Consider the following 20,963-nt stretch of genomic DNA (forward strand, 5'->3'; position numbering starts at 1 on the left):
GGAGTGGCCCTAGCTGGTCCAGGTGTTTAGTGGTGGTTGTTCTGAAGGTGGAGGCAAAGGTAGAGGCCAAGAGAGTAGAGCATAGGCTGCTACAGCCAGAGTCCTACAGGGAGAGGTGGTGAAAGCTCAGACCAGGATGGGAGAATAAGAAAAGGACAAAGCAGAGATTTGTTTTGGAGACAGAGCCAGCGGTTCTTGCAGACAAACTGGATGTGAGTGGAGGGGGAAGGAATTGAGGATGGATATGTTTCTGAGGCAGAACAGCCCCTACTGGGTAACTTCAAAAGCTCCTGCCTTGAACTGCTACAGAAATAACGTAGACTCAGAGATTATTTTGCTCCTGCCTATGCCAAGGGGACAGGAACAGGAGGGTGGAATACACCTAGTAAACAGATGCAAAGTGGAAAGGGGAGGGAGAAACTCACTACAGGTTTTTGAGGTGCTGGGTGGAGCCAGGAGTTGCTCCAAGATCTCTCATTCTTCTCAATAACCTTGGGCAATAGGGAATTTTCCACCTTGCAGGGGAAGACGCTGAGGTTCTGGGAAGAGAAATGGCTTGTCCAAGGTCACACAGCCAAGTCAGTGAAAGAACAGGGAGCCAGGATGTTTTGCACCTAAACCCTGGATTATGGTTTCCTCCCCACCTGCTCCCCCAAGATAAGTCCCCCAATCCCTTCCCATTGCCTTATTATACTGGGGATGAGGGTTGGGGTGGAGGGAAAAAGCAAATTTCACTCCAAAGTCAGTGTTTTCGTTATCCATGAAAATAGATGGAAAAGCTGAACTGTGGCCCACAGGAAGAGGGGCCTGGGGGCCTGGCCTCCTGGGTCTGAGGGAGGAGGGGGCTGGGGGCCTGGACTCCTGGGTCTGAGGGAGGAGGAACTGGGGACCTGGACTCCTGGGTCTGAGGGAGGAGGAACTGGGGACCTGGACTCCTGGGTCTGAGGGAGGAGGAACTGGGGACCTGGACTCCTGGGCCTGAGGGAGGAGGGGATGGGGGCCCGGACTCCTGGGTCTGAGGAAGGAGGGGATGGGGGCCTGGACTCCTGGGTCTGAGGGAGGAGGGGCTGGGGGCCTGGACTCCAGGGTCTGAGGGAGGAGGAACTGGGGATCTGGACTCCTGGGTCTGAGGGAGGAGGGGCTGGGGGCCTCGACTCCTGGGTCTGAGAGAGGAGGGACTGGGGCTAGTCTCCTAGGTCCAAGGGAGGATGAGATTGGGACTTGAAGGAGGAGGGAGCTGGGTTTTAGGAAGTATCCCAGACTCCGTGTTCTGCGGATGTGGTGGGAAGACGTGGGGACGCCTGGGGCGGGAGGGGGTAGGGGCCGGGCCGCAGTAACAAAGGCCTCTCCCTCCAACAAGCAACCCCCCCTTGACCCCGCCTCCCCGGCCCCCCACCTCTCCTGATTGGCCAGTCTCCCTGCCCGTCAGCGCCGCCCCCCTCCCCGGGTCTGCAGCAGCTCCGGCCGCCTCGTCGCGCCCCCCCAGCCCCCTCCCCCCGCCCCCGCCGCCCCCCGGGCCGGTGCAGCCGCAGGCGGGGTCCCCCTCCCCCTCCCCCCTCTCCCCCCAGGCCTCGCGCGCCCCGGACCGGCCCCCCCTTTCCCCTCCCCCTCCGCGCCGCCTCTGCCGCGATGCCCCCCCCTGCGCCCGGGGCCCGGCTCCGGCTTCTCGCCGCCGCCGCCCTGGCCGGCTTGGCCGTCATCAGCCGAGGTACCGCAGCGCCGGGGGCGGGGGGCTCGGCCGGGACGCCAGGGTCTTGGGTGGGTTATCGGGGGATCAGGGGTGGGGGTCGAGGGCTGCATCCCTGGGCCGGCGGGGGGAGGCCCCGGGACGCCAAGGTCTGGGCCCGGGGGCGGGGTCTGCATTCCCTGGCTGGGCAGGGGGACCTCGGACGTGGGGGTCCGCGCCCCGGGGCAGGGGTCGGCGTCGCCGGAGCCGGGTCTAGGGGCGGAGGTCTGCTTCCCCGAGCAGGCAAGAGGGTCGCAGACACCTAGCCCTGCCTGGGGGCGGGAGTCTGCGGCTCCTGTTGAGGAGGGGGCAGACACTGGAGTCGGGGTCCCCGGGTCGGATCTCCGAACTGAGTTGGGGTGGGGGGCAGGGGATAATGCCCTGTTAGGGGTCTTCATCTGTACGTGGAGAGGGTCCCTGAAGAGGTCCTTGCCGGGGGCTGGGGTAGTCATCTCGGGACAGAGGTCAGGGGATGGATGCCTTCCCAGGGTCAGTAAGAGGAGGGGACAAGGGTGTCCACAGACCTAGTCCCAGAGTCAGGAAAAGAGGGGAAGGGTCTGAAATCCCCCAGCAGGGTCATCTAGGTTGAGAGAAAGTGTTGGTACTTGGGGAGGTTGCAGTTATGTGGGGGAGAAGGGAGCTGGAGATACAGGAAGTTGGGGTGCTGGGCTGGGGTCTTGGATTCCGAAGCTGTGATTGAATGTCTAGGTTCGTGGGGCTGGACGGTGGAAGAGCGATGGGCATGGGAGGATGAGAGGACGAAGGACAGAGGGAAGGGAAGGGTTAAAGCAGGGTCGAAGGGTTAACCCGGCCCGCCCGGCCCTCCCAGTTGGGGAGAGGGCCAGGGGCAGGTTTCTGCACTGAGGTTAGGTAGCTGGACCTTGAGTCTCCCCAGTAGGGCCTGGCAGGCAGGGGGTGGTCAAGGAGATTCCTAGATTTCCCCCTAAGAAAAGGGAGGAGAGTGCAAGGAGGCAGGAGGCTGGAGGGTGGGCGCTCAGGAGGGCAGGGAGCTGGGTTAATTCAGACTTTCTGGAGGATTCCCCCAGGCCCTCCCCTGAACAAAGAGTTCCAGGGACAACCAAGAACCCCGACAGAGTCCCCAAGAGTCTCAGAGAGGCCGCCCACATAGACCAAGTCTGGCACAGAAACCCCATCACAGCGTCCCACCCGAAGCAGCACCTGCAGACACCAGTCACACAAACACAGCCCCATCCACGCAGGACGCAGGGACCTGGTGGGCCACAGCCTCAGTCCCTTGCTAGTCCTCCCCCCGTCTCCCACCTGACCAGTCTGAATCGCCCTCTGACTTTCTGACCACCTGTCTCTGTCTCTGTCATGCATCTCTTTAGGTCTTTGTGTCTCTGCCATTTCTGGAGGTTCCCATCCCTTCCCATCTCTGTTATCCACTGCTGACTTTCCACCTGCCTCTGTCTCTGGGTCATTGTCTCTCCATCCCTGCTGCTGACAGCACAGTTCCACATCTGTCTGTCTCTGCTTTTCAGACTGTTGCCCATTGCATGACTCAGTCTCTCGATACTTGCTTGCTTCCTCACTTATGCCTTAATCTTCATTAACTTCTCTCATTTCCTTCTCTCATTCATTTCCTTCTTGTTCTGACCTACCTTTCTCTTTCTTCTTTCTTTCTCTTTCCTTCTTTCTTTCTCTTTCCTTCTTTCTCTTTTTCTTTCTCTCTCTCTTTTTCTTTCTTTCTTTCTTTCTTTCTTTCTTTCTTCTTTCTTCTCTCTTTTTTTCTTTCTTTTTCTTGTTTTTTTGAGACAGGGTCTCACTTTCTCACCTAGGCTGGAGTGGAGTGGTGCAAGCATACACAGCTCACTGCAGCCTCAATTTCCCTGCCTCAAGCGATCCTGCCACCTCAGCCTCTGGAGTAGCTGGGACCACAGATGCACGCCACCACACCTGGCTAATTTTTAATTTTTTTGTGTGTGTAGAGATGGGGGTCTCACTATATTGCCCAGACTAGTCTCAAATTCCTGGCCTCAAGTGATCCTCCCACCTGGGCCTCTCAAAGTGCTGAGATTACAGGTGTGAGCCACTGCACCAGCCACCTCTTCTTTCTTTCTCTCCTTGTCCTTATCTCTTGTCTTCTTCTTCCTCCTCTTCTTTCCCCGATCCTTGTACCCTTTGTGATCTTTCCCCTACTTTCCTGATTCTTCTCTCCCTCCCCTTCTCTCTCTCACTGTAACTTCCCGTTTTTCACATTCACTATTTTTTTTTTTTTTTTTTGAGACAGAGTTTCACTCTTGCTGCCCAGGCTGGAGTGTAGTGGCATAATCTCAGCTCACTGCAACCTCTGCCTCCCGGGTTCAAGTGATTCTCCTGCCTCAGCCTCGCAAGTAGCTGGGACTACAGGTGTGTGCCACCATGCTGGGCTAATTTTTGTACTTTTAGTAGATACAGGGTTTCACCATGTTGGCCAGGCTGGTTTCGAACTCCTGACCTCAGGTGATCTGCCCACCTCGGCCTCCCAAAGTGCTGGGATTACAGGCATGAGCCACTGTCTGGCCCCCACATTCATTCTTAAAGTCCTTATAAATCATTACGGGGCTAGACTGGGGCAGGAAGCTGTGGCAGAGCCAGGAGGTGGCTTGTGACCCTGCTCAAGTCTTTTCCCATCTCTGGTCTTAGGTTCCCCATTTGAGAACTGGGGACGAGAGGGGATGGGGTGGGGTTGAGACAGAACGAGATGCCAGAAAGACACCCCCACCCACCCATGGACAGTTTGAGCTGTCTGGGAAAAAAAGCTTATGGCAAGATATGCAAACTAGCATCTTCTCTCTTCTTTTATTCATGATCTTGTCCAAGTTACAAGAGGAATACACTGCAAACAGTCCACCTCTGATAAGGGCAAACCCCACTGTGCTCCTGCCCTGCCACCGCTCTCACAACCACTGTCTTGAGAGAACTGGTCTGTGGCTGGAGCGCATCCTTCCATAGCTTTCTCTCACTTCCGCAGACTTAGACACGACACACAGAGGACAACATAAGTGATGGATTGGTTGGTTTGTTGATTTTCCCCCCCCAAAATAGAAACAAAATAAGCCCATTTCTCTGCAATCGGCCTTTTCCCACTTAACCATACCTCCCTTACATCCATAAATATTCATCTATCTTCAATTCTTTTCTAAATCTTTTATGCCAACACACACGCACCCCCTCACATATACATATTTATTTACAAAAGCAGCTACATTGTGGTATTTTAAAACAATTCAACAAAATCAAATGGCCGTTTCTGCTGCAGCAAATGAGGTGGGTGGTTCCTTTGCTTCTGGGGCAGCTAGCAGAGTGATGATGGTCAGGAGGGGGCAGGAGCCCCAGATTTGAGTCCCAGCACTGCCCCTGACCAGCTAGCTCTCCCCAGGACCTCTGAGCTCCGGGTTCATCTGGCTTGTGGGCTGTGCTTGGTTGTTGGTTCATATAGCAAATGCTCATGGGGACCAGGGCCGCTATTCTAGACACTGGATATATACATATGGCAGTGAGTGAACCAGGCGGTCACTGTCCTCACGGAGCTTAGATCATAGTGGGATGGAGAGAGATCAAAGATCAAAACCAAAACCTAAAAACAAACAAATAAAAGATAATTTCAGAGAGTGATGAGTAATGTAAAGAAGATAAAAGTGACTTGGCCTTTGAAGCTCAAGTGGTTGAGGAAACCATCTCTGAGCAGGAGAGAGTGAAGACCTGAAGGAAGAGGGAAGTCAACCTTTTTTTTTTTTTTTTTTTTTGAGACAGAGTCTTGCTCTGTCGCCCAGGCTGGAGTGCAGTGGCGCTATCTCAGCTCACTGCAAGCTCCGCCTCCTGGGTTCACGCCATTCTCCTGCCTCAGCCTCCCAAGTAGCTGGGACTACAGGCGCCCACCACCACGCCTGGCTAATTTTTTGTATTTTTAGTAGAGATGGGTTTCACCATGTTAGCGAGGATGGTCTCGATCTCCTGACCTCATGATCCGCCCGTCTCGGCCTCCCAAAGTGCTGGGATTACAGGCGTGAGCCACCACACCCCGCCGGAAGTCAACCTTTCAAAGTTGACAGCAGAGGTAAAGACCTTGAGGTGGGACCAACAGAAAGGAGGGTCAAGCTGGGCGCAGTGGCTCACACCTGTAATCCCAGCACTTCAGGAAGCCAAGGCAGGTGAATCACCTGAGCTCGGGAGTTGAAGACTAGCCTGGGCAACATGGGGAAACCCCATATCTAAAAAAAAAAAAAAAAAAAAAAAAAAGCCAGGCGTGGTGGCATGCACCAGTAGTCCCAGCTACGCAGGAGGCTGAGGCAGGAGAATCGCTTGAGCCTGGGAGGTGGAGGTTGCAGTGAGCCAAGATGGTGCCACTGCATTCCAGCCTGGGTGACACAGCAGTACCCTGTCTCAAAAAAAAAAAAAAAAAGAAAGGGAAAGAAAAGGTGTGTCTAGTTTCAGGATTCTTGGCACAGTGTCTGGACTCCCCTGGTGTTGGTGACGCTAATGCCCTCAGATTTTTTCTTTTTTTTCCTTTGTTTTTCTTTTCTTTTCTTTTCTTTTCTTTTTTTTAAGATGGAGTCTCACTGTGTCACCCAGGCTGGAGTGCAGTGGCACAATCTCGGCTCACTGCAACCTCTGCATCCTGGGTTCAAGCAATTATCCTGCCTCAGCCTCCCAAGTAGCTGGGACTACAAGCACATGCCACCACGCCCGGCTAATTTTTGTGTTTTTAGTAGAGACGGGGTTTCACCATATTGGTCAGGCTAGTCTCGAACTCCTGACCTCAGGCAATCCATCCGCCTTGGCCTCCCAAAGTGCTGGCATTACAGGCGTGAACCACCATGCCCAGCCAACCCTCAGAACTCTGAGGTCAGCAAAGGGAGGAGGACCCTCCTGGGGACTCCTGGGTGCCAGACGTAACAGGCCCAGCCCCTTCTCACAGCCTTTCCCAGCCAGAGCCGCACCCCCTCCTCCCTGCCCCAGTCTCATGCCCCGCCCCTCCACTCCCTACCTCACACGTTTCCCACCTGTGTCTTCTGAGACTGTGGAATCAGAGTGTCACCCTCCCGACCCCTGCCAACCATTGCAGGGTTCCAGCTTTGCCTAAGCTCCTTGGCAGGGTGGCAGAAGATTCTCACCCCCAGCCCAAGGTCACTCAGCTTGTTAGGGATCTCCTTCTGTCTTAAGAAAAGTCACCTGCCTACCACCTTCATTCCCAGGTTTATCAAACAGGTATGAGGCCTGTGCGTCTGGACTGTAAATCCTACGAGGGCAGGGAACAAGTGAGCCCTCTGATCACCACCAGACACCTCCCTTGCCACAGGCCGGTGCCTGCCGCATAACCATCCTAACAGCCAACTCACGGACGGCTGTTTGCAAGCACTTAACTGGCAGGCACTGTACTAGAACCTTTACTTGGATTACCTCTTGTAATCCTCCTCACAACCCAGTGAGGAAGGCATGATTATCATTTCCATTTCAGGTGGGGAAACTGAGTCCCAGAGAGGTGAAGTAACTTGCGTGGCTCAGCAGCAGAGCTGGGACTTGAACCCAGCTGCCTGGCACCCACACTGCGTTCCCTGGGCCCCCTGGTTATGCAAGGTTGGCTTTATCAGTAGATGCTTACCAGGGTGTCTGCCCGGGAGTCAGTGACTCAGAGCAACTGACAGCCCAGATACAGCCCTGCCCTCCCCGCTCCCCTGAGTGGAGCATCTAGGGAGACCTATGCCAAGCCAGGGATAGCAATAGATGGTTCCTAAAAAAGAAGGTGCTGTTAGGAACCGCTAGCATTTATTGGGTTCTTTCCGAATGCCAACAGCTGAGCTAGACACTTCTGCTTGCGTGTTCTCACGGAATCCCTCACAGAAACCCTTGCAGGGAAGAAGTACTATTTTTCACCTTGTACAGTTGGAGAAACTGAAGCTCACACTGGCCAGGAGTGGGGGTCATCCAGCTAGGAAGTGGTGGGACAGACGTTTGATCTTCCAACCCTAGCTCCTCAGGGATTTATTATCTGGTCTCTGAGGACCATCCATGCCCTTTCCACAAACACTTCCCAGTTCTGAGATTGGCTCGACCCTGGGGGGACACAGCTAAGATTCAAGCCATCACAAAGCTCCTCATCACTGTCTCAGCTAAGTCAAACAGTGCCCAGAAGAAGGAGTGGGAGCTCTGCCTTGAACAGTCAGAAAGGTCCTCCTGGGGCAAGGGACATTTGCACTGGGGTCCTGAAGAATGAGTAGGAGTTCAAGAGTTGAAGAGTGTTGCAGGCATCCATTTATATTCATCCATTCAACAAATATTTCCCAAGGCCTCTGGTGGGCCAGGCCCAGTGTTGGGAGATGCTGGGGACACAGACTTGAGTCAGAACCAAGATTTACCCCCAAGAAACTTCTAGTCTGATAGGGAGACCAGATACAGACAGTCATCAGAGTGCAATGGACAAAGTCCTGAGGCACCCGGAGTCCTGCCTTCCCTGCAGGGTCCACTTCCCACCCCAGTGACCAGATAATAAAGCCCTGACCAGGCACTCTGGCTCACGCCTGCAATACCAACATTTGAGAGGCTGAGGTGGGAGGATAGCCCAGGAGTTCGAAACCAGCCTGGGCAACATGGCAAGACCTCATCTCTTAAAAAAAAAAAAAAAAGTAGCCAGGTGTGGTGGTGCATGCCAATAGTCCCAGTTACTCGGGAGGTTGAGGTGGGAGGATTGCTTTTGCTGGGGAGGTTGAGGCTGCAGTGAGCCATGATCATGCCACTGCATTCCAGTCTGGGCAACAGAGCGAGACTCTGTCTCAAAATAAAAATAGAAATAAAAAATAAAGTCCCAGGAAGCCTGGAGTGGTGTGTGGGCTCAACTCATGGGGGCAGTGCCTGCTTCAATCAGCGGCTGAGTTCAGGAGCCCTGGAGCCCCTGAACCTTAGGGTAGGCACCTTGGACAGCTCCCTCTTCCCCCCACTTCTTGGTTCCTGTAGGACAATGGCTCTCAACGGGGAAGGGGGGGCTGTGATTTTGCCCCTTATGGGGCATCTGACAATGTCTGGAGGCATTTGTGGTGGAGTAGGACATCAAGTGGATCCAGATCAGAAGTGAGACGCTGCCGACCTCCTATGTTGCATAGGACAGTCTGGCCCCAAATGTCAGCCGTGCTGAGGTTTAGGAACCCTGGCCCAGAAGGTGTGTCAGCAGGAGCATAGCAAATCCTGTGTGTCTGGGGGATAGGGCAGGGTACATGCCTGTCTGTCTTCACCAGCCTAGGAAGGGATCTTGGTGCATACATGTGACTCTTTGGCAGCACTGAATGTGGCACTACCCGTCGTTCGGTCCAGGTTTTTGTTAGTGACTTTCCAATTCCCTGCGTGTGCGTGTGTGTGTGTGTGTGTGCGTCCAGCCATGTGTGATCTGATCACAGGAGACAGCATGACCTGATTCTCGGCCCAGCGTGGCCCCTTCGTGCTTGAGGGGATGTGACAGTGTTGCTGTCTTGTTACACGGGTTGTAGCTTTGTGTGCGTCTGACCCAGGGCCTTCCAAAGTGCAAAGTCGGGGGGAATCGTGGTGCTCGCACCAGTGGTGTCTGTGTAACCAGTTAGGTTAGTAAGCGTGTGTGTGTGTCTGTCTTCACCAGCCTGGGAAGGGATGTAATTGTGTGTGGACTTTGCAGCCACGTGTGGGGCTGTTGATGTTGATGGAACCATGTGGGAACTATTGTATATGATGGGGTGACTCAGGGTGCAGCAGTTGCTTGGCCTGAATGTGACAATATGAGCGCTCCTGGGACAGATCCTCCTTTCCAGCTGACCTGCTGCTGGGTGCCTGTGCGGAGCTGGGTCTGTCAGCATCACTGTATATACACACCTGTCCCTCTGAGCGGGTCCACAGCCACGCGCGTGACTGAGAGGTTGGGACTGTCTCCTGTGTTTGTATGCGTGTGATTGTATGTGTTTGTGTGTGTGTGTGTGTGTGTGTGTGTATGGGTGTAGCTGGAGCTGTTTGTGTCTGTATGACTGTGTCTGTACCTCTCTGTCTGGGTAAGGACATAGCAAGTATGGGGACTATTTCTAGGCCTGGAGAGGTCTCCGTGCCTTGTCCAAGCCTGTGTGTGTATGTGTGTGTGTGTGTGCACGCGCGTGCATACGTGCATCCATCATCCATCCCCAAGCTGTCTCCTGTTGCTCCCAGGGCTGTATGTAGCAGTGTCCACTGTGTTTAGCTCGGGGAGGGTGAGCCCCCTCTCTCCATTCTCTTTAAATCCCAGCAGTGACTCTGGCATGAGGGGGCCCAGGGTGAGGGGCTGCAGGGCCCAGCCCCAAGCCCCAGAGCCTGCCAACCCGCTGCACCTGGCTCCGTCCTGGCCCCATCCTGTGGGGCTGCTGATGGAGAGGGCCCCCGGGAGTCATTGGGGCAGCACGGGCCATTAATTCATTATATTAAGTAGCTCTTCGTCTGGGCTGGGGGCAGGGCAGCCCCGCGCAGGCCCCTCCCACTCCAGAAGTCCAAGGTCATCCAGCCGGCCTTCCTCCCTCTCCGCCTGGTGCCAGCTCCACCGCCTCCGCATGCCCAGCCCCCACTCCCTGGCCCTGGTCCAGCCCGCTGGCCACGGTCTACAGAGAGATGACTGCGTGGGGGTGACGGAGCCTGCCTGCTGTGCTGAAGTGTGCGAGTGGGCATGGGCTCACACCTGCAAGCATGCCCTGGCAAACTTGAGCACACAGTGTGCCTGTGTAGATGTGTGTGTCTGCAAAGGTTCGTGTGTGTGTGAGGGTGTATTTGTGCATCTGTGACGGATGTGTGTCTGAGAATGTACACATGTGGATCTCTGTGCGCACGTGTTCATATCTGTGTGTCTGCAGGTCTGTGTACATATATGTGTTATCTACATGCATCTGGTTTTATGTGTATGCCTTTGGTACATTTCTGAGTTAATGTACGTGTGCATCTGTGTACTTGTGGGCCTGTGTGTATATATTTGTGTGTATTCATGTATATATGTGTGTTTCTGTGTGTATGCATATATACTATGCGCTCATCTGTGCATAGGTACATGTGTGTCTGTATACCGTACCTATGAATATTTGTGTGCCCATGTACATGTGTATTTGTGTGTGTGTGTGTGGGTATACATGTATCTGTGCATAAGGGTTCTGTGTATGCAAGTATCTGTGTGTTGATGTACCTGTGTATATGTCTGTGCGTGTAGACCATGTGTGGATGTGTGTACATATCCCTGCATATGTATATGTATCTATGGTAATTGTTGGGGTTTTTTTTGAGACCAAGTTTCGCTCTTGTTGCCCAGGCTGGAGTGCAATGGCGTGATCTTGGCTCACTGCAACCTCTGCCTCCCGAGTTCAAGTGATTCTCCTGCCTCAGCCCCCCGAGTAGCTGGGATTACAGGCGTCCTCCACCACACCCGGCTAATATTTTGTATTTTTAGTAGAGATGGGGTTTCACCATGTTGGCCAGGCTGGTCTTGAACTCCTGGTCTCAGGTAATCCTCCCACCTCGGCCTCCCAAAATGCTGAGATTACAGGTGTGAGCCACCGCACCTGGCCGTATCTATGTAATTGTTAATCTGCTCATATTGGTATGTGTGTCGCTGTACTCTGTATCTGTGAATGTATGTGTTCTGTGTACACAGGTATCTGTGTCTGTGTATATGTGTCTGTGTGTATGTCTTATGTGTACATGTGTCTGCATGTATATGTTTGTACATATGTCTCTGTATATATATATGTGTCTGTGTACACATGCATCTGTGTGTATCTGTATGTGTGTGTTTGTGTGCTACGATTGTCTCTGCATCTCTGGAGGTGTGTAGGTTTGTATGTCCATGGACACCTACCCATCTGAGTCTGTGAGTCTGTGTGGGCTCATGGGAAGATACATGTTGCATGTGTCTGCTCTGATTGTGTCTGCTGTGTGTGTATCTCTGAAAACATCAGTGCATGTGTGTGGCAGCGGGTGCAGGAGACGTCTGTGTCCGCAAGGACGTGTGTGTGCACATGTGTAGTGCATGTGTGTGGCAGCGGGTGCAGGAGATGTCTGTGTCCGCAAGGACGTGTGTGTGCACGTGTGGTGCATGTGTGTGGCAGCGGGTGCAGGAGACGTCTGTGTCCACAAGGACGTGTGTGTGCACATGTGTGCAGGTGCTGCCATGCCCGGGCCTTGCCTGAGCTGCCAAGGCTGAGCCACCCCCACCTTCCACAGGGCTGCTCTCCCAGAGCCTGGAGTTCAACTCTCCTGCCGACAACTACACAGTGTGTGAAGGTGACAACGCCACCCTCAGGTACCTCCCTCGGTGGGTGGGGACTCAGATCTCATGGAGCCATGCGGTCCTGCCCCTCCACCTTCGAAGCTTCACCTTCCTGGGTGGGGATCCTGGTTACAGGAACAGCCTGGGATGGGAAGACGTGGGCTCCACATTCCCCCTCAGTAGCGACACAACTATGAGCTGGCTCCCCCTCGGCTTCAGTGTCCCCATCTGTCAAAGGGGTGGAGAGAGGGGGCAGAGACACACACAGAGAGAGGGACAGAGACCCAGAGAGAGAGAGAGAAAGAGACCCAGACAGAGACTCAGAGAGAAGGGGACAGAGATCCAGCAGAGAGGGACAGGGTTACTGTTTCCCCAGGTCTCCACCTCTCCTCACCCTGGTCTCTGTTCCCCCCTCTCTCCACGCCTCTCTCTCTCTCGCTTGCTCTCTCTCTCTCTGTTTCTGGGTCTCTGTCCCCCCTCTTTCTCTGTCCCCTCTCTTTCTCTGGGTCTCTGTCCCCCTCTCTCTGGGTCTGTCTCTGGGTCTCTGTCCCCCTCTCTCTAGGTCTGTCTCTGGGTCTCTGTCCTTCTCTGTGTGTGTGTCTCTGTCCCTCTCTGCTGGATCTCTGTCCCCTTCTCTCTGAGTCTCTCTCTGGGTATCTGTCCCACTCTGTCTCTGGGTCTCTGTCCCCCTCTCTCTGGGTCTCTGTCTCCCTCTGTCTCTGGGTCTCTGTCCCCCTCTCTCTGGGTCTCTGTCTCTCTCTCTCTGGGCCTCTGTTCCCCCCTCTCTCTGGGTCTTTGTCTCTTTCTCTCTGGGTGTCTGTATCTGTGTGTGTGTCTCTGTCCCCTCTGTCTGGGTCTCTGCCCCCCTCTCTTTCTGGGTCTCTATCCCCCTCTCCCTAGGTCTCTGTAACTCTCTCTCTGGGTCTCTCTCTCTCTCTCTTTCTCTCTCCGGGTCTCTGTCCCCCTCTGTCTCTGGGTCTCTGTCTCTCTCTCTCTCTCTCTCTGGGTCTCTGTCCCTCTGTGTGTGTGTGTGTCTCTGTCCCCATCTGTCTCTGGGTCTCTGTCCCTGTCTGTCTCTGGGTCTCTGTCCCTCTCTCTGGGTCTCTGTCCCTCTCTCTAGGTCTCTTTCTCCTTCCTTCTGCATCTCTATTCCTCTCTCCCAGATTCTCTGTTCTCCCCTTTTTGTGTCTCTGACACACACGATCACTCAATAACCACGAGCTATTGTTCCGTTCTGCAGTTGGGCTCACAGCTTTCCCTCCCTGAGGCTCAACTTACCCCCAGCTGTATGGTGGGCACAGCAGCATCTGCCTCACAGGGCTTTGGTGGGACCTGGAGATGCGGTGGCCTCCTTCTCCCACCCACCCCCTCGGTGGGGGAAGCCCCAGGCTGGGTGGGTGGAGAAAAACCTTCCCACTCTCATTCTCCCTGCAGCTGCTTCATCGACGAGCACGTGACCCGCGTGGCCTGGCTGAACCGCTCCAACATCCTGTATGCCGGCAATGACCGCTGGACCAGCGACCCGCGGGTGCGGCTGCTCATCAACACCCCCGAGGAGTTCTCCATCCTCATCACCGAGGTGGGGCTCGGCGACGAGGGCCTCTACACCTGCTCCTTCCAGACCCGCCACCAGCCGTACACCACTCAGGTCTACCTCATTGTCCACGGTGAGCCCTTGGCCGGGGCCTGGCTGGGTGGAGGGGTTGAGAGCGTGGGGGAGACTAGGCATGATGACAGATACCACGTGTTCCTCAACCCCAGGGATACATAGCAAGAAAGACAGACACAGCCTTGCCCTTGGGGATTTCAGCCCAGCAGAAGAGGGCCAGTTACACAGACAGTGACGCATCAGCATGATTGCTTCTAGCGCAGGAGAGCTACAGGGATGAGGGGGTGCTTGGGGGAAGACCACGTTCATTTGTTCAGCCCCATTCCTGGAGGGCCTACTCTGTGTAAGCATTGATCTACAGAACAAGGCAGGCTGTCCCCACACCTTGGGAGCTGATTTTCTGAGGACAGGCTCAGAGAGGACTTCCCAGACGTGACGTCTGAGCTGACGCCTTTGGCTGGGCACAGGGCTAAGACCGGAAAAGAAACAGTTTGTGCAGGGCCAGGCAAGAAGATGAGCCAAGTGTGCAAAGGGAAGTCCCATGAGGCTGGAAGCGCCAGATCCAGAGCAGGAGAGATGGGGCTGGAGAGCTCCACAGTGAGGCGAGACGCAGAGGGCATCCGAAATGGTGGAGGGCAGGGAGCACCTGGAGAGACAGGACCTGGAGACAGACAGAATCCAGGGGGATCCTGGCAAGCTCCAACTCTGGAGCCAGACTGCCTGGGTTCCAACCTCAGTGCCACCGTCCACCAGCCCAGGGACCCTGAGCAGGGAAGAGGCCCGGGACTCCTTTGCAAAATGGGGATGGTGCTGTCATATGTCAAATCCCAGACGTCGTCAATTAGAAGAGCTACTTTTATTTTATGCCCTACTAGAAAAGAAAAAACAAAAACACTGCCAGCGATACCCTGGCATCCTATCTCGAGGGACATCCTGCTTGGAGAAATGTTCAAATGGGAGAGAGGGGTGGAAAGCACAGATGACTTAGAATTGATGAAATACAGTAACATCCACCCCAGAGGCTGGTAGTGAGCATCTAATCAGTGGATTTGGGTAAAGCACTTAGAATAGCATCTGTTACACAGAAAGTCCCATGTGGGTATTTGTTAAATAAATTTATTTAAAATAATAATAAATACAAATAGAGACGGGGAGAGGAATTCAGACCCCAAGATGGAGAAACCAAGTTAGGATGAAGGTGGAGAGAGAATAGAGACAAGACCAGCAATTAGACAAGAAGATGCCAGGCCCAGACAGAGGTTTCAGAGAAAAAGGCAGAGACTCCTGGGTCTGAGGGAGAAGGGGCTGGGGGTCTGAACTCCCGGGTCTGAGGGAGGAGGGGCTGGGGGTCTGAACTCCCGGGTCTGAGGGAGGAGGGGCTGGGGGTCTGGACTCCTGGGTCTGAGGGAGGATGGGGCTGGGGGCCCGGACTCCTAGGACTGAGGGAGGAGGGGCTGGGGGCCTGGACTCCTGGGTCTGAAGGAGAAGGGCTGGGGGCCTGGATTCCTGGGCATACATATTCAGCCTCTGCCGCTGCCCGCAGTCCCTGCCCGCATTGTGAACATCTCGTCGCCTGTGACGGTGAATGAGGGGGGCAATGTGAACCTGCTTTGCCTGGCCGTGGGGCGGCCAGAGCCCACGGTCACCTGGAGACAGCTCCGAGGTGAGGACCCCATCCCAGGTCAAAAGCCCCGTCCCCCACCGCGCAGTCTGGGCCCCTCCATTCCCCATATCCCTAGCTAGTTTCCCCAGCCCCCTTCTCCCTGGCCCCTTGGCTTCCCCTCCCACTCTGCTTCCAGTTATTTCATCCACAGACCACAAACCCCAGACCTAAGAGGCGTCACCACTGGCTTTCCACCTGCCGTCCTAGGCCTGGGCCACTGCTTCTGCATCACTTGCCAAACCTCAGCCTGCTCGACTTCCCCAACCCCAGTGTCCCCGATGTCTCCCCACACGCTCACAGCATTCTCCTGGGCTAAGATCCCCTGCCACTAGGTGCCCTAAGCCAGGCTGCACCAGCGGTCCTGCGTACATCTCTGCCTCTCTTCTGCTGGACACTCTAGCCCAGCGGGCCTCATGGTGTGGACCCCAGACCCGAAGCATCAGCATCCCTTGGGAACTTGCCAGGAATGCACTTTCCCAGGCTCCAACCAAGACCTGCTAAATCCAAAGCTCCCTCTCGCTCCACAAGCCCCAAGAACCAGTGCTCAAGGTTACCCACAAACAGCGCCAGAGTGCCCATATATGACAGTCCAGGTCCTAGACATCACCCACCAGCCCTTTTATGTGGATCTCCACCACCAGATCCCAGATCCCTGGATCCTCATTCTCAGGGTCTTTGAAGACCCATGGTGCCAGTCACTAGATCCCATTCCCTGAATCCCTGGATCTAACCCCACTGGGTCATCTGAGCCCCATGAGCCTGGTCTTGACATCTGGGAATCTCTGGATGCCCTAAGTCCCAGAGGGTCTTCTGAGACTGCTGCTGTGTTATGAGACCCCCATATACTTGGATTGCTGATCCCAGTCACCAGATCCTGATTCCCTAGACCCCATGAATCAGATCCCAGAACGAGGGACCCTGCCCCACTGGTTCTGTATTTGCTAGATCCTTCTGAGACCTAACATCCTGGGATCCCCCTCCCCATTGGGGTCCTCCCCACGGAGCTCCATGATCTGAGTCAGATTCCTGGAGGGATCTCCTGAACCCTTAGATTCTCTAACCCACCCCACTGGGTTCCAGAACTGAGTCCCAGACCCTCACTCCTTCCCCCACCCCCAGCTGGAGAGATCCCAGGGCCCCCGGCCCTGCAGCCCCTCCCCCACCCCACCCCCATTGACGGGGCACTCCAGGCCTTGCCGTGCCCGCCCCGCTGATGTGTGTCCGTGTTGTGCCCGTGTTGTCCCGTGTTAAGTGTTTGTGTCCGGCCCCGCCCCCTCCTCCTCCTTCCCCCCACAGACGGCTTCACCTCGGAGGGAGAGATCCTGGAGATCTCTGACATCCAGCGGGGCCAGGCCGGGGAGTATGAGTGCGTGACTCACAACGGGGTTAACTCGGCGCCCGACAGCCGCCGCGTGCTGGTCACAGTCAACTGTGAGCCCCCCTGGCACTGGGCACGAAAGGGTGGCGGACCCCCGAGTCCCTGGGGAGGAGGGATCTGGGGGAAGAGGAAGCGGGGCCGAGACTTACGGGCCTGAGGGAGGCGGGGGCTGGGGGCGGGACCCCTTCGTCCCCACGCGGCTAGGAGAATTCGCTGACCCTTGCCCCTCGCCAGATCCTCCGACCATCACGGACGTGACCAGCGCCCGCACCGCGCTGGGCCGGGCCGCCCTCCTGCGCTGCGAAGCCATGGCGGTTCCCCCCGCGGATTTCCAGTGGTACAAGGATGACAGACTGTGAGGACAGCACTGAGGGGGCCGTGGGAGCGGGAAGGGGAGGTCTTTAGTCCCTTCAATTGTGAGGCAGGGGGATGGAGCGGGGCGGGGGAAGGCAGCAGAGCTCTGGGTCCCGAACCTGGGGCGTCCAGCTTCTAGGTGATGGGATCTGTCCAGCCCCGGAGACAAGCTTGGGTCCCCGCTTGATGAATGCTGGAACCCCGTCTCCCCGGACTTTTCAGGGAGCTGGCCAGGGGTCGGGGGTCAATGCTGAGGATCTGTCGGGCAAGATTTAGGGGACCAGCAGAGTTCAGGAGTCCCTAACGACTAGGGGTGCACTACGGGAGAGTCCAGAGTCCTGAGAGGCCAGGGTGCCTGGAGGGGGGCGGCGGTGGGAGTGACCCGAGGTACATGAGGTGCTAGAACCCGAGGCGATGGGTCACTGGGGTAGGGGGCAGAATGCTGGGTCACCGGGGAACGGAGGAGCCTGAGAGTCGGGGGGCTGGCCTGGCTGGGCGCTGCGGCCCGGCCCCTGACCCGGATCCCTGGCAGGCTGAGCAGCGGCACGGCCGAGGGCCTGAAGGTGCAGACGGAGCGCACCCGCTCGATGCTTCTCTTTGCCAACGTGAGCGCCCGGCATTACGGCAACTATACGTGTCGCGCCGCCAACCGACTGGGAGCGTCCAGCGCCTCCATGCGGCTCCTGCGTGCGTCTTCGGGCGGGGCGGGGCCGGGAAGGTGGGCGGGGCCGGGGGCGGGGCTAGGGAAGTGGAGACGCCGGGACCGCCCTTCAGGCTGGCCCTGAACTTAGGAGATGGACGCTGAGACTGAAAAGCAATGCGAGTAAGAAACGGATCCACGCAATCAATATTCATTGAGCGCCAGCTAAGGGTTGGTCGTGGGGGACGCAGCTATGCACAAAAGAAACAAGGTTTGGGGATTCGCAGAGCTTATAGTCTAGTAGGAGTAGAAAAGCAATAAACAAGTGGTCATGTAGGTAAATAAGCAAACACATACATAAACAAAAAATAATTTTGGAGGCCGGGCGTGGTGGCTCACGCCTGTAAATCCCAGCACTTTGGGAGGCCGAGGCGGGCTGATCACCTGAAGTCAGGAATTTGACACCAGCCTGGCCAACATGGTGAAACTATGTCTCTACCAGAAAAAAAAAAAATACAAAAATTAGCCAGGCGTAGTGATGGGCACCTGTAGTCCTAGCTATTCAGGATGCTGAGGCAAGAGGATTGCTTGAACCTGGGAGGCAGAGGTTACAGTGAGCCGAGATTGCGCCTGGGTGACAGAGCGAGACTCCGTCTCAAAAAAAGAAAAAAAAAAAAAAAGAAACAGAGTCAGAAAAGCAGGCACACCCAATGAGAGATCCAGAAAGGACCCTAAAGAGTGGTCTCAGAAGAGATGGGGCCCCTGGAGAGACACACATGGGGTTCCCCACTCTCAGGCCTCCCTCCATGACCCCTTCTCTTCCCCCAGGCCCAGGATCCCTGGAGAACTCAGCCCCGAGGCCCCCAGGGCTCCTGGCCCTCCTCTCCGCCCTGGGCTGGCTGTGGTGGAGAATGTAGGCGCAACCCAGTGGAGCTCACCTCCCCCTGCAGGGGGCCTCAGGCCAAGAGTGAGAGAAACGGGGGAGCAAGAGCCGTGGGTCTCGTGGGGGCAGAAGAGCTCTCGGCCACCAAGGAAGACGAGAGAGGAGAAGAGGAGGAGGCAGAGGAAGAAAGATCTTCAGAGAACCCATCACTGTGAGGGATAACGCAAAATTATGCATCTTTCTACAGCCATTCTCGCCACCCGTTCACGTTTCCGATTGTGACCCACTCCCGCCACCCCATACCCCTCTCTCTTAGCTCAGGCTGTCAACTGGCTTGTGTGGGTATGGGTGTGTGAGTGTGAGCCTGCATGCATGTGTAGGTGTCTGTGTCTCTGTTTGTGTGTGTGTGGAGGGGTGGGCTGGGGGAAGGGACTCAGCCGTCCTCCCGCCCCTGAAACCCCCATGTCCACTGTCCCCAACCCTACTGCCTCTCACCTCTGGCTGGAGGTAGGTATGAGGCTCTGCAGTGGAAGCTGTGAAGAGAGGCTTACCAGGCTCCCTGCTTCCCCAATATATGCACGCACACTACCCCTCCCCCTGTCGAAAGGGCAACTCCTGGCAGGTTGGGAGTGGGGAGGGGCATCGCACTCACCTGTCAAGCTGTCATTCAGCCTTTGTGAGTAAGTGGGGGACCTCCATCTGGGCTCTGGGCTTCCCTGCTGTCAACCACCAGCTTCCTGTAGCCAGAGGCCCCATCGCTGGCTCAGTGGCCTGAGACCTTCCCACTTTTCCTGTCCCTCCCCACCCTGGATTTTCTGGCCCCCTCCTGGGCCAATCGGTGCTTCCATCCAACTGTCAGACTGGTGGCAGGAGTCACCTGTCTGTTTCAGTGCTTTGCCCTACCCTTGCCACCACTCCCCTTGGCCTTGATTTCCCCACCTGCGGCACCAGCCAGCTGCCCTTGGGGCCTTTGCAGCTGGCCCACAGGTGTGAGCTTGCTGGTCTATCACTTCCTGGCCTCTCCACCAACTGTACCTCCCAAAGGCTACCTGACCGCCCTCACACACACTCAGACGCACCACACACACATACACACACACATAGACACACACACACACACACACACACACACACCAGCGACTGTGACCAGCAATAGCCCCCTGGCTCCAGCTGTCCGGTAGCTGGTGACTAGCTGTATTTCCCCCTGGGTAGGCATCTGGTGTCAGGAAGGGACTCTGAGAGGCCGCAGCCTCAGCTCTGACTGTAGGAACACTCCACCCTGGTACACCACACCACACAAAGTGGGGGACAGAGAGGCATCACACAGACATCCTGAGCCCAGACAAAGATGCCATGTCACCAACTCCGACTCCCAGGAGACCCTCTATATAAACACCCACCCCAAACCACACCACCCAGAGTCTGGTGGAGAAAAGGAGAGGGCAAGGCGCAGTGACTGTACCTCAGACGGGGGCATGGGCCCCATCCCACATTGTCTTCCATTCCCAGGGTCCAGGGGATGGGGTGGGACAGGGGAGGGATGCTAGGGAGGGGGTGGGGGGCCCTGGGGGCCGTGTGTTCCAATTCATGGGGAGTGTTGAGACCACCACACCAATAAACGCCTTTTTCCAAAGTCTGCCTGCGGGTGTCAATGTCATTAAGGATTAGAGTTAATGAAGGGCAAAGGGTAGCAGTCAATTGGTGGTGCCTCTCCAGCATCATTCCTACCGCCTACTTTCTCACTGGTAGACTTGGAATGGACTCATTACAGAGATGCCCTGTGATTGGCCAAAGACACCCAGCATAGCCCATTTCCCACCGTGATTGGCTCAGAGATGGGCACATGACCCAGTAAGGCTAATGAGAAAGTGAATGGATTCCCAAGAAGAGATGCTTTTCTGCTGGATATTGTGGCTCCGTGATGTGAAGTCTACATCTGTAGGGTTGCTTTTCTCCATCACATGGAGAGATCTTGGGTCTGTGGGGATAGCAATGGTGGGGAGGACAGCATATGGAGCCTGAGAAGGATAGGAACACTGTGAAGTGCAGAGTGGAAACCTTAGAGAAACTGAGTCCATGATTATATCATTTGAGCAGCTGGATCAAAACTTAACTGATGCCCATTTTCACTTATATAAGCAATAAAGTCCCCTGTATATTTAAACCAATTTGCATTGGATTTTCTATCTCTAGTAATAAAAAAGAGAATGAAAACCCTAATAGATACAGAAGAGACATAGAAGGCCCAGAACCCCAACCCTCACCTTTCCAAAAGGATCCAGGGGTTCTATTTTCCAATGGCCTTTTCTACCCCCAATCATTAACCAGAAGTTCTCTCACATGCTTTCCTTCCCTGAGACAGATGCTGGTTGCCCACATTTGAGTTGTTTGGTTCCCCTTTCTTCTTCGCTGGCAGATCCACGTGTTATGATACAGGCTAGATATCTGGTTTCCTAGCCTCCTTTGCAGCTATGTG

At 55.5% G+C, this 20,963-nt stretch overlaps 1 protein-coding gene across 1 annotated transcript; it reads left to right on the forward strand.

Moving 5' to 3' along the window:
- The first annotated feature begins 1,424 nt into the window (after positions 1 to 1,424).
- On the forward strand, positions 1,425 to 20,651 carry IGLON5 (IgLON family member 5). Its single transcript, XM_016936706.3, has 8 exons — positions 1,425 to 1,708; positions 11,915 to 11,993; positions 13,395 to 13,627; positions 15,113 to 15,232; positions 16,529 to 16,663; positions 16,845 to 16,965; positions 17,497 to 17,651; positions 18,433 to 20,651. Exons 1-8 carry the CDS (start codon positions 1,630 to 1,632, stop codon positions 18,519 to 18,521), a joined length of 1,011 nt encoding a protein of 336 aa, XP_016792195.1. The 5' UTR covers positions 1,425 to 1,629; the 3' UTR covers positions 18,522 to 20,651.
- Positions 20,652 to 20,963: the final 312 nt, after the last annotated feature.

This window comes from Pan troglodytes, chromosome 20, assembly GCF_028858775.2.
Source record: "Pan troglodytes isolate AG18354 chromosome 20, NHGRI_mPanTro3-v2.0_pri, whole genome shotgun sequence".
Taxonomy (NCBI): Eukaryota; Metazoa; Chordata; class Mammalia; order Primates; family Hominidae; genus Pan; species Pan troglodytes.